This window comes from Natator depressus, chromosome 9 (assembly GCF_965152275.1).
Source record: "Natator depressus isolate rNatDep1 chromosome 9, rNatDep2.hap1, whole genome shotgun sequence".
NCBI classification, from domain to species: Eukaryota; Metazoa; Chordata; order Testudines; family Cheloniidae; genus Natator; species Natator depressus.
In genome coordinates, this window is record NC_134242.1 from 5,717,396 (window position 1) to 5,730,694 (window position 13,299).

General features: G+C 40.6%; 1 protein-coding gene across 6 annotated transcripts in view; it reads left to right on the plus strand.

The window, feature by feature from the left end:
• The first annotated feature begins 1,012 nt into the window (after positions 1–1,012).
• The window catches only part of LRCH3 (leucine rich repeats and calponin homology domain containing 3), a 101,710-nt gene continuing 89,423 nt past the window's right edge, over positions 1,013–13,299 (plus strand). The window contains exon 1 of one of the 6 annotated variants that reach the window (XM_074963389.1): positions 1,013–1,325. In XM_074963389.1, the coding sequence (XP_074819490.1) occupies positions 1,088–1,325 (238 nt within the window). In that variant the 5' untranslated portion in view covers positions 1,013–1,087. The remainder of the gene's footprint in view (positions 1,326–13,299) is intronic. The other 5 variants (XM_074963391.1, XM_074963386.1, XM_074963387.1 and 2 more) reach the window with 5 other exon arrangements.

Below are 13,299 nucleotides of genomic sequence, written 5' to 3' on the forward strand. Positions count from 1 at the left end.
ACTAGGACACAATCTCAACTATTGTAAACTAGCAGAGCTCTGCTCGTTCCAGTGGAGCTGTACCTGTTTATACTTGAGAATCTAGCCCACGACTCAGAAATACTTTCTGTGGCCTAAATCTATATGAAACCTCATTGTTAAATCAATGTACTCTCAGGACATCTCTATGCTATGGACATTACAGCTGCAGCTATGCTAGTATAGCACCCTCGTGAAAAGGCTTTCTAGATTGATGGAACAACCCTTTCCATTTATGTAGGTAACCCCTTCTGCAAAGGGCAGCAGCTAGGTTACTGGAGTAATTCTTTTCATGTCTCAGCAATGTAGCTAGGTTAATCTAAATGTGAAGTGTAGACCAGCCCTGAATCAAAATGGGTGAGTATGTCTGAGTGTTTTTATGACTAGAGAACTGCACCGACAGCACCGCTCCTGGCTTAAGGCATAAGCACGATAGGTTTTATGTCTAGGACCCCAACACTGGGGGTCAGGAGTGCCTGTTGGCACCTCAGTTTGTTTGAAAGAAAAGCTTTAAATCTCTCTGCTTTGGTTACTTTTGCTTAGCTATGCTGTATGCAGCCACCGTGGCCTCATAGCTGGGAGAGGGGTGAAGTGTCCTCTTCTGTGTCTCACTGAATGGTTAACTGCAGGGCCTATCTGCTTAGGGCCCTCTGCAGCACCGGTCTCAGGGAGGCCTCCACCTTGAGACAGAAGAGTGCAGTGGACCAGGCCTGCTCAGACAGCTGCACCCTGGCTGCTCAGCCCCCCAGGTTCCATGGCTGAGGGGGCAGACAGAGGGTCCCTAGGGTGTCTCTCAGGGAGGAGGAAGGACGGGATCCTCAGCCACTCGCGGGGGGGGAGCAGAGCCCTAGGAGCCTAGCCGGGCCGAGAGAGCGCCTGACCGATCCGCCGGCCAGCACAGAAGCTTGATGCAGCCGCGCATGCTCTCTTCATGCTGTCAGTCCCGGTGTAGTGGATTCAGCCCTCGCCCTGCGCGCATGCGCGCTCGTTTCCACTGCCCAGGGCTCTGCGCCTGCGCACTGCCCAGCGGAGCGGAGCTCTGTGGCTGTGGTGGCGGCGGCTGGGGGAAATGGCGGCCGTAGTGCTGGTATCGGTGGAGAGCAGCTCGGGGGTGATGCCGGGCGGGAGCCCGGCTGCGTGTGGGGCTCCCGCGGGTCCCTGTGGGCCGGGTTCGTGGAGCCGGGCCCTGGACCGGGCCCTGGAGGAGGCGGCGGTGAGCGGGTCGCTGAGCCTGAGCGGCAGGAAGCTGCGGGACTATCCGCGGGGCAGCGCCGCCAACCACGACCTGAGTGACACCACGCAGGCCGGTGAGCGCGGGGCGCGGGGCCGGGGCCGGGGCGCCGCTGGGTGAGGGACCGTAACTGCCATCTTCCGCGCGCCACACCCCCGCCCCGCCCTGCCCCCAGCGCCGCCCGGGCGGGGCCCGCGAGCCAGGGCTGCTCGCCCAGCCGCCGGGTCAGTGCGGGGAGCCCGGGGCGCGGGCTGGGCTGGGCTCTGGAGCAGGGGCGCGGCCCGCTCCGGAGTCGCTTCGGAGTAGATGAGCTGCCTTGCCTACTCCAGCCCTTGCGCCGCTCTCCCGCCCCCCCGGCCTGACTCTACGCCCTCGAGAGGCAGGATGGGGGCGAGTTGGCTTGGAGGAGTCACGAGTATCTTGCCAGCCCGATGAGCTGTCAGGCTCGCCAGGGCTGTTCGGCTTGCTTTTATGTGTCAAGGCATTGATGTCCCTTTTTAATTGGCTAGACTTAATTTTTTTTTTTATTAAAGCTAATGTTAAAATTATATAACATGCCGATTAAGGAAATCGTGTCTGAACTAAAGTAGCAACAGGTCCTCCGAGCCCCACTGCTGAGTATTGTGGTTTTATAATCTCACGTTGCTTTAAAAAGAAAAAAAACAACTTTTTTTCTCTGGCTGTGGGAAAGCTTCACACTGACAAGTGAAACTGACTACACTGTCAAATGTGTTAAGTGAAGCACCTGTAAAAATCCTTTTTGCTCTGTTCTCTTTCAGTTACAATAATCTTAGATGGAAAAGGAGTACTTGTGGCACCTTAGAGACTAACCAATTTATTTGAGCATGAGCTTTCGTGAGCTACAGCTCACTTCATCGGATGAAGTGAGCTGTAGCTCACGAAAGCTTATGCTCAAATAAATTGGTTAGTCTCTAAGGTGCCACAAGTACTCCTTTTCCTTTTGCGAATACAGACTAACATGGCTGTTACTCTGAAACCAATAATCTTAGATGTTACTTGTAGCCAGAGGCAAAACCTTTTCAGACAAAAATGTTTGTCTTTTACATGTCTTTTTTGGATAAAATAATGAAAATATTGGATGGGAAAGGGATATCAAGGAATATTATGTAAGGAATGCTTATGAAGTTATTACCTGGAATGTAGAACTTGTGTTTTATTAAAGCATTGTACAGGGGGAATTTTCCCTACATTTATTTTACTGTCTGGTAGTATAAACAATATCTCAGCTAATCTTGGAAGGCTTCAGCCATGCTATTAGCCTTCAACTTCAGTTTCTTTTATGTATTCATTTTTGTTCATTGTTGATATTTGAGCTAATCTCTTCCTCGTTTCTCTGTAAAATTAGTTTGTGGTGCCTTGGTTCCAAGGATGTTAGCTAAAAATAAACTGTACTGTGTTTTATTTTAAATAACTTCCAAATCTATCAAGTACATTCACAAGTGTATTGGCTGTGTTGACAGGGTGTTAGTTTATTTAAATCTTTCCAAGTGGTTCTTTACATGGTTTAACTTTATAGTCTGTATGCCATATCGTATTTGGGAAAAAATAATTAAGGATAATTACAGATAGTAATAAAAAAGCCATACTGTTCAGGAAAAATCTGGCTTGTTTGTTTAATTAACATACCTCAATGAACAGATAAAATGTTCCTTATTATGGTATGAATAAAACAATCTTGTACGGAAGAGTATGTAAATATAATCAGAGAATGAATGCTCAGTTGTCTAGTATGTATGTATAAATGTGACTAATGAATAAGGTTGAAAAATCTGTTAAGGGGTTGTCCTTTTTATTGTTTAAAATGCTGTTCATTTATTGTACTTTTAAAAACAATTATGGGAATTCTTGTTTCCACAAGTGTTCCCATCTATTGTGATTAATATTTGCATTGTAATTGTTCAAGAACCATAAATGCTAATAAATAGCAACGCACACCATACACTTCATGCATCGTCATAACAATGAGCAATGAAACTTTCTAAATAGTGAATGGAAAGCTGTGTATTTTCCTTTTTCCTGAGTGAAAAACTGTGCTTAAATCTATTTTGGGAAGGCCACTACAGGTGTCTTCTTCCATTTTTGGTGGAACATATTTTATGATGATTCTTTGTTTTGGATGAGGCTTGAATATGGGAGAAAAATATCATACAGCTGTTCCTAACATCTGAATATCAATTGTGCATGCAGTATAAATTTATTTCAATTTCTGTCTTTTCTGTCTCACATCAATTTCTTTTGGGTGGAAAGTCGTACTTAATTCTATGTACAGTCATGTGGAGTCTACTCATATATAGTACTCATAGTTTGCTGGGAGCACCATGTACCTAAAAAAGACTGTTTTGTATCTTGAAGATGTACAGCTAAGGCCCCCAATCCTGAAAAAACTTACACATGTACTTAACTTGAAGTGCTGTTAGTAGTTCCATTAAAATCAATAAGACTAGACTACTCACATTGTATAAAGATAAGTACATGTGTATGGGCTTGTCTACACAAAAGTTTGAGTTTCACTATACTGAAAGAGATAAAAACAGTAAACCTGCCTCGTGTGGATGCAGTTATACTGGTATAACTTATTACCATATAGGAAGAGGAATAATCTATACCAGTATAAAGCACCATATCGCTATGACTGCATCCACGCTAGGGGGTCGTACTAGTATAACTATATTTGGTTTTAAAAAACCGGACCCCTAACTGACATAGTTATACCATACAAAAACTGTGTATATACCAGGCCTAATCTTCATGGGTTCAGTGGCCTTGACTGCAAGATCTGATATGACAAGTGAACCTAAAAAAGAAGTCGGGTCAGTAGGGGGAGTCTTAGGATGTAGAGATTACAGCTATAAGATCAAATTTACTTGGATAGTCAGTGTAAGTCTTGAAATTGGTATTTTTATACTGTAAATGGGAAGAAGTCCTAAAACAAATGTATTTTGCTACTGCTATACTTTGTGAAAAGCAAGGTTCTATGAAACCTTGACTCCCTAATTCACTTTTTAAAACCCTGTTGTTTCTCAAGCAATGTTAATCAGAACAGTAGATGCAGTTCGTATAAAACTATGAATTTATTATATTTCCCAATTCTGTACATGGGTTGGGTGAATGTCATAGTGGTTTTATGTTAGTGTAGTAAATGCAGTCATGATTCACACCAAGTCTTGAGCTAAAAAACACCTTGGAAACAGAAGTTAATAAATTTCATTACTGTACCTGCTTTCAAGCAGTTCCAAGATCAGCTATACTCAGGCAGTTAACATTTTATTTCCTAACATCCAAAAGTAAACCACAAATAAATAATGGATGTGATGGCACAATACTACTTTGGTTAAATTTTCTCTCACTGTTTTATGTATTAAACCAATACTTAAGGTAAAGATATTTTGAGACTGCTACCCTACCATATTGTTTGTTTGTTTTGTAACATTTTAATAACTTTTCCAAAAGAGATGTTGTGCTACCACAGAATAAACATGGGTCCCTTACCGGTAGTTTGATAGGTTTGTGGGGAGTAAATTGAAAGCAGATGTTCCTATTTACTTATAAAGAATAAACACTGAAAATTTTTACACTCTGAGATTCTTAATATACTGTGTAAACACAATAACATATTGTCTTTCAGTGATTGTTCAAGAAGTTTTGTCTTACCTTAGAAGTAATTGCAGGTCATGCCCAAACTACATGTGTAATGACACAAGTAATAAGAAATGTCATTGAGTGTATTATGTTACTAATTTGTAAAGCACCATAATTTTGCATGCCGTTTTCAAAACATAATTTAGCCCATGTGATTGCAATCTCTGTCCCAGTGTGTCTTTGCAATTTCACTTGCAAAGAGTTGACCAGATATCCAGTAACATCTGTCCAGCGTCAGGGCCACCTTTTAAAACGGTATATCATTAACAGAGTCAGGGAAAATATTTTGGTAATATAAGAAACAGGACTAAAATGTTAGCAAAACACACTTCTATACATTATAAGGTTACATACACTGAGGCGGATTAATGTAATTGGCTTCGTTCTACAGCTGTTCTATAGGGTGTCTTCACAGTAGTTTTATCAGTTGCTGACATTTTAGTTGAGATTATCTAATGAAATATAACGTGTCTTGAGAAACTCAGTATGGCTCATGTAGTTAAGAAATGTTGGCAAAAATATTTATTCTTAAAGCCACAAAACCAGTGTCATAACCCTACTAAAATTAAATAATTGTTTTAAATAAAACTCCTTTGGGTTATTATATCATGAATATTCATTTCATAATACTGTTCAGTTCAGATGAGCTCAGATTGGGAGGAAGAAGTGCTGGATCTCTACTCAAACTGTGTTCACAATGCTAGGCTTATGAGGGTATAGCTCACCAAATCCGTTCCCTGACATTGCACAGGCATGGGCATTGGTGCACCGTAGTCTCTCCTGTTCTCTACTTTTGGCAAATGATAGTTTAGTTTCCTGATGGCTGTAATACTTGAGCCTAATTCAGGCAGAATGGATTGACTTAAATCAAAGCAATCTGAATCAGTGATTCTAAATCACAATGTGGAAAACCTCAATTTAAATAAACAATTTAAATCAGTGTTTCTGTTTGTACTTCCTTTATTTTCTGAAGAAAGGTGGATTCTCATTGGTTGATGTGACCATTAAAACAATTACTACTAAATCAGAGGTCTTCAATCTGTCGGATGCTCCCCCCCCCCCCCCCGGGGGTGTGGAGTAAAGTTCTAGGGGTTGTGGCTGGGGCCAGGACCAGCCCCCACAGGGTGCGGAGAGGGAGTACTACACAGTTTCGCTTCTAGCCCCTGCTGCTGGCTGTGCGCTGGGGGATCTGCTCCCTGCCAGCCCGGGGTCCCGGCTGCGGCTGCAGGCCTCAGCCCCGTGGCTGAGGGTCCGCTCCCAGCTGTGGCCCCAGCCTCAGCCCCCTTATCCTGGTCCGCGTCCCCCCCTTCCTGGAGCCATGGCCCCACTCCCAGCTCCATAAGTGGGGGCGCAAGATAAAAAGTTTGGGGACCACTGTATTAAATAGATTCTTTACACTAGATTTGGTGTTATCTTTTTGTTACCTTGGAGAGTTCACTGTAACTATATACATTTATTTAAGCTATTATATAGCTTAATATTTTCAGACTTATTAATTGTATGTTTTTTAGTGTGTTAGAAAATGGTGAATGATATAGTGCTTATTTACTAGATACTGAACTTTTTGCTAATGTTTTGTGTTAAACTGCATTAGGATGGTAACTGGAATTTAATTAAACACACAAAACATCACACAATTAATTTTTATTAAACTAAACAAGTCCTACATGAGCTATTGTGCCGTATTTATGAATATTGAACTTAAATGTTAGATTTCCCCCCCCCCCCTTCTTTCTTTATATAGAAAAGCAGCCTTTACCTCATAGTTTTTGATAGAGGCTCAAGCATTCAGCATATTTATTTTGTTGTGTTTACGTTTTAAGCTGATATAGTATAGGTTTAGGCCTTAACATATTTTGTATTAAATTCAGATTTCATTTTAAATATGTTTATTTTTAAAAAGAAAAATTTCTTATTTCAATAACAAAATTTAAAAAACTGAACAAATTCTGTTTTCTTTTAAATTTTTTCCCAGTAACAAACATTGTTGTTTATCCACCCTGAATCCCGGTTATTGGGCTCAACCTAGGGGTAACAGGGTGGGTTTTAGTGAACTCTGGTGTGCAGGAGGTCAGACTAGATGATTTGATGGTCCGTTCTGGCCTTATACCATATAACTCTTTAAAATCCAAATATCTAGATGTTTCTGCTAAAATGAAATTGTTTACAATATTGACAATTTGAATTGTCTTCATTAGGCTCCCTAATTAGCAATCCATTTGATGAAAGTAGTTCAGACTCTTGGGACCAAACGCATCCACCCATCCCCAGCAAAACCTGAACACTGCTTTGTTCAGAGGTTCTAAGAGTGGTTGGGGGAGAGAAGAGATGAGGAAGAAGCCTACTTCTTCACCCAAACCTAGCAGTTTAGCAACAATGGCTGCATAGCCTTTGGACAAGACTCTAGCTACTTCAATATGGTCACATTGGGATCTGATCTCCAGTTGCTATCAGCAGGGTCTCTAATTGTGCAAAGCGCTTGCTCCCCAGTCTTTGCTTTCTGTGATGCTTCCAATTTCTGGTGCCCTGGATAATGTCTGAACTCCAGACATGACTGCTGGATCCTTGGTCTTGGCTAACAGAAATAACCCAGGATAATGTTTCAGTAACGTCGGCTTAGTTCTCTTAATTTCTCCTTTTTTACACTAAGTGGTATGTGAAGAGAAAAGTGAAATGTGAGGTTTGAATGTACACTGGCACATTTATTTAATGAACCCTGATCATATTACTGTTTACTAGAGAGTTGAGCTTTGCGTTACTGGTCTAAACTCTTTGAGGCAGAGGCAATCTTTTGTGTGTGTTTGTACAGCGGCTAGCACAATGGGGTCCTGGTCTCTGCCTGGGCCTCCTAGGCACTATTGCAATACAATAATAAATAATAATAATCTCACTTCTGTATATTGTTAAACTGACCTTTTAAAAAAATCTAGTCTTCTAATAAACTCCTCTCCATTTCCCAGTTATATTTGATTCTAGGCTGTCCTTTAAGATTTCGTACCACTATATATCAAAGCTGGTTTTTCATGATCAAGTACTTGCTATCTACAGGCATGCTATAGATACGTTACTGGAAGTAATGGGACAACCATGTTGGGGGGGGGAAAAAGGTTGGGGGTAGTAAAACTGGTATGAGAATGCTTTAGTCCTGCAGGCATGTTGAGTGGGATATCAAGAGGATAAGAAAAAATTGTGTGGATGTTCTTATGGTGATCAGACATCCCAATATTATTAGGACTGTCTCGAAATTAGGGACTTTGTCTTATATAGGCACCTATTACCCCTCCCCAACCCGTCCTGATTTTTCACACTTGCAATCTGGTCACCCTTGATGTTCCCCTCATTCTATTTCCAACACCCTTTCCTCTTTGATTGAACTTATGCTTGAAGGCAGCAAATTTATGTTAGTTACGCGTTGAATATTTACATTATTTTGTAACCATTTACAGTTAATCTCTTGTAAGTTTCTTGATCAGCACATTGTTTTACAGTTTGTATGCTCTAGGTTTTGGGCCAATGAGACTTTAAATGGAAAAGCTTTTCTCTGAACTGAGTTGAATTCAGTGGCATTCTACTGATGACAGACTTGGCTCCCATGTGCTCCCATTTAGCAAAATAAATTATTTTAAGCAAGTAATTTTAAACTGATGGTTTAGCTCTCGACTGAAGCTGACATAATTGGTTTCTTCAATAACAGAAACAGCAGTAAAGAATTAGAGGTGTGTGGCAAACTTACAAATTATATTGAATGTGCTAAAAATAACAGAATGTGATGTGATAGTTTACAGGGTGTAACTCTATTCAGGGGTTCTTCTCTTTAATAATTAATCATGCTGGAATTTCATGCTTTATGATATCAGCCAAACCACCTGAATTTGTAGCTATGTATTTACTTGAAGATTATGGGCTGTGCAGTATACTTTCTCCTTGAACCATTGGTGTTCATTATTGACATTCATGCTATAAATGAGTCTTAGGGGTTTACAGTTTGGTTATGTGGGCTAAAAATTGAGTTAAATATTTCTTTAGATCTCTAAATTATAGGTATTTAGAGAAGCCATTTAGTGGTATCATACAGTGTTCTTTTTTATAAAATAGCTTTGCATAGTGTCGACAAGTGTGTTTTTTTTAATATATCCTTGTGGAAGTGGGGAAAGAGCACCCTGCTTCCACTCTGAAACAACTTTTTTTCCCTTCATGCCATCATCTTCCCTTTTACCTTCAGAGGCTGGGGGTGTCTTTAAGGAGAGAGAATTATGATCCTTCACCAATCAGCAGTGTTACTGTTATGTAATTTAAAGCATTTACTCCTCATCTCACATAGGATAAAAGCATTGACCATGTAATGCTCTCAAAACTTGCCTGCTCAGAAGAGAAATAGTTTTATGGGAAATGAGCTCCTCTTAGTTTTTGCAGAAAAGATATCGGGTTGTTGAGATTATAAAGTCAAGCATTCAGACTTAAGGAAATGCCAGAATTAAGGTTGCCTGTGCAACCTTTAATTCATATCCCTTGTGCATATGCGTTATGATATGGTCTTTAATTACATGATCTCATACTGTTTTTTGCACAAGATTCCTGTCTTATTCAGTGTATGGGAAGACCGTCCTTAATTAACAAGCAGCTATTCAATATTTTGTCTTCACCTCATGTTCAGTGTGTGGCTGTAGACTTTATTTACTGCATGCTATTCAAACCCTGCGCTGAAAACAGAATTATTCGTTTCCTTGTCAGCTTTTCTGTGGCACTCATCACTATAGTGAGTGCTTCATAAACATTAATTTATTCCACAGCTGTGAGATGCTGAGGGTATTATTCACATTTTACAGCTGGGGAGCTGAGGCACAGAAAGATTAAGGTCAAATGTGTTTACTGATTTTGAGTGCCCAATCTGAGATGCCTAGGACCTCATTTTTCAGAATATGTAGAATTAAATAGCACTTAATATGTCAAAGCCCAGCTCTGAGTGCTCAGCACTTCTGCAGATATGACCCTCGGATATCAAGTGAGGCACCCCGAAAATGGGCAGCACATAGCTGGTGAATACCTGTGAAAAGGTTGGTTTAAGTGACTTACCAAGCATCACATAGAAATTCTGTGGCAGAGGCAGGGGTAGAATCCAGTTTCTCAGGGCAACATTCAACTGCTTTGACCATGAGACCATCCTTTCTCTACCTGTAATCCCCAGCCGTATTCACTGCACACCTTCCAACTTCTGCGACAAATGAGCCAGGTGTGTTACAGACAGCAGCCTACTTCACTGCATAACCCTGATTCATCCCCAGAGCAGATTTCCATATTGAACAATGAAGAGAAAATACAGTATTGAATAGCTGCTCATTAATTGAACACCATTCATCCTGTGTACTGAATGAGACAAGGGTCCTGTGGGGGGAAAATAGTATGTGACCATGTAATTAAGACTCTATCATAATGCCCATGCACAAAGGGGGGCTGCATTAAGGTTGCACAGACCTTTCTGCCTGTCTTCTGCTCCATCCCCTGCATTCTGTCCTTGTTCCAGTCCTGTCTTTTCCCCACTCCTGCTTCCTTGTCACAGTTCCGTTCCCCTAGCTTATCCAGTCCCAGTCCTTAGGCTTCTCATACCAGTCCCAGTTTCCTTGCCCAGTCAATCTTAGTCTCCCTGCAGAGTCCCAGTCTGCCATCCTTCCAGTGTTGTGTCTCTCCCCCTCCACCCATACAGACTAGTTCTCCTCTCCTGGCTGTTCATCTGATTTGTCTGCCCCTGCCCCTCTGGCCTCCAATTTTCTGTCCACCCCCCAATTTTATCAAGTCTATAACCCACATTTGAATACACTTATGCAGGTGGGGGGGGAGATTTCACCAAAATTACTTCCTGCTGAGTATTTTGGAAAACACATGGCTTCCCAACCCGTAAATGCAAAATATATTTCCAATAAATCGAGGCACAAGGATTGCCAAATCAGTACTCCAGAGGGCTGTAAGAAAACCTGCAGTGTTTTAGATTCATAGGAATTACTGGCAGATGTTTCATATCATCTCTTTGATTTTTGGTGTCTGAACATAAAATGTCCTAGTTAAAGACAATTTAATTTACCTCTAGTTCTGTAAAGATAAATATTACTGGTTCATTGGCGTGTTATTAGAGTGAAGTTGGTCTTTCATGAAAACTAGAGGTTAATGACATCTGACACTTCTGATTTTTTTTTAAATACTGTAAAAGAACACATTATAGCAGTTCTTTTCTTACCTCACACAATTCCAGAAATCCTGGACTTTGCCTTGTCTGTTTCAGTATGTGGTAGGGAGGGAGGGAAATTAAGTAAATATAATATTTTTACCTTATCATGCTGTTATAATCTGTGAATGATTTTCCTATGTAGTAAAACCCTATTGTCTGGGGAAAGGTGATCTTTTTGTTTATATTCAGAAGTAATACTGTTGCTTTGAGAGTTGCCTCAGTAATCCTCACTTGTGGGAGCTGTGCACTTGACTTTAAAGTGGGAATCTGCAAAAGTAATAAACTCAAACCACGGTAGCTGGTGAGTACCTTTATTTTCTTGGAGTGAGAACTCGTTAAAGCCATCAGAAATTATGCAAAATAACACTGGCTTATACCTCAGAAATGGATCCTTATGTTATTGGCAAGAAAATATTCAGATTTTTATTTTTGTAAATAGTTTGCTTTTCATTTAGTATGGTTGTTGTACCTGATCATGATGTCACGGCATCTCGTATATTCTCTTGTGGCTGTATAGTCTGATCTGCCAGGAGCAAGGTCATGAACAGATGTCACACAGGAATGCGTGGACTTCCCTTGAAGACTCTGAATGATGCTTGGCCTTTTTACAGTCAGTTTTTTGCATCAGTCTTTCTCAAATTGCCTACAACCTTTATTGATAGTTGCTCTTCATTCAGATCCATCCTTGACTGTGTCTTCAAAGTTATCAATATTTGTGCTGCACAAGTTGAGAGTCTGCTTATTGCTGTATTTAAAGCATTTATGTTGACCACCTTTCGTGCACTTTCAGAGTTTCAGTTCTCCATAGAGGACATATTTCGGGAGCCTGTCATCACCTGTTCTGATAACATGACCTGTCCATCTAAACTGAGCTTTGATAACCATTGCCTCAGTGCTGTGTGTGTTGCTCTTTCAAATTCTCAACAGTCAACATATTAAAAGGTGAAACAAATTGCATGATTATAAAGAAATTTGGTAGATTTTTTTTAAAACCAGATAATTAATTTTTGGGTGGTGATGGGACAAGTGGAAACTTAACCCTGCTTAATCCATTATTATTATTTACCAGGACTATTGAATTTCTTCTAGTCAAGTCTTAGGTCTTTATATTTAGATTGCCAATTCATGTAATGTGTGAGTAACTGAGCACAATAATTTGAGTACCAGTTAGTTGCTTTCTATTGTAATTGTTGCAAGCTCAGCTATGGGGTAAATATTTCTGCAGATGAAAGGCCCAAAACTGAATGTGCTGATCTGCGACACAATATCTGCTTCTTCTTTTTACTCTTCTGGCTGTTCAAGGGGCAGGTGAACTTGTGCTGAGCATAGTGAAAAATTTATTCTGGACCCCATCTATGCTAAACGAGTGGGCTGGCAGATTGAGACATTTATATGTTGGACAGTATCCAAGCATAATATATTGTAGGGCTCTGTTCTGCTGCTGTACAAATCCTGTTCCATTTTTCAGTGACACTTGTGTATGAGAGAATCATCATGGTTATGACAGGTTTCAGAGTAACAGCCGTGTTAGTCTGTATTCGCAAAAAGAAAAGGAGTACTTGTGGCACCTTAGAGACTAACCAATTTATTTGAGCATAAGCTTTTGTGAGCTACAGCTCACTTCATCGGATGCATACTGTGGAAAATACAGAAGATGTTTTTATACACACAGACCATGAAAAAATGGGTGTTTATCACTACAAAAGGTTTTCTCTCCCCCCACCCCACTCTCCTGCTGGTAATAGCTTATCTAAAATGATCACTCTCCTTACAATGTATATGATAATCAAGGTGGGCCATTTCCAGCACAAATCTGGATTACTAGCTGTTACCAGCAGGAGAGTGGGGTGGGGGGAGAGAAAACCTTTTGTAGTGATAAACACCCATTTTTTCATGGTCTATGTGTATAAAAACATCTTCTGTATTTTCCACAGTATGCATCCGATGAAGTGAGCTGTAGCTCACGAAAGCTTATGCTCAAATAAATTGGTTAGTCTCTAGGGTGCCACAAGTACTCCTTATCATGGTTATGATTATAAATGGTGTGGGAAGAAGGAAGGTTTAGACTACCTTAATTATCTTATATTGATGCTTAAATTTGCTAGTTCTTCAATGAGAGTGGGAAAAATCTTTCAATGTAGAATGAGCAACTTATGCTTACCATGTTAAT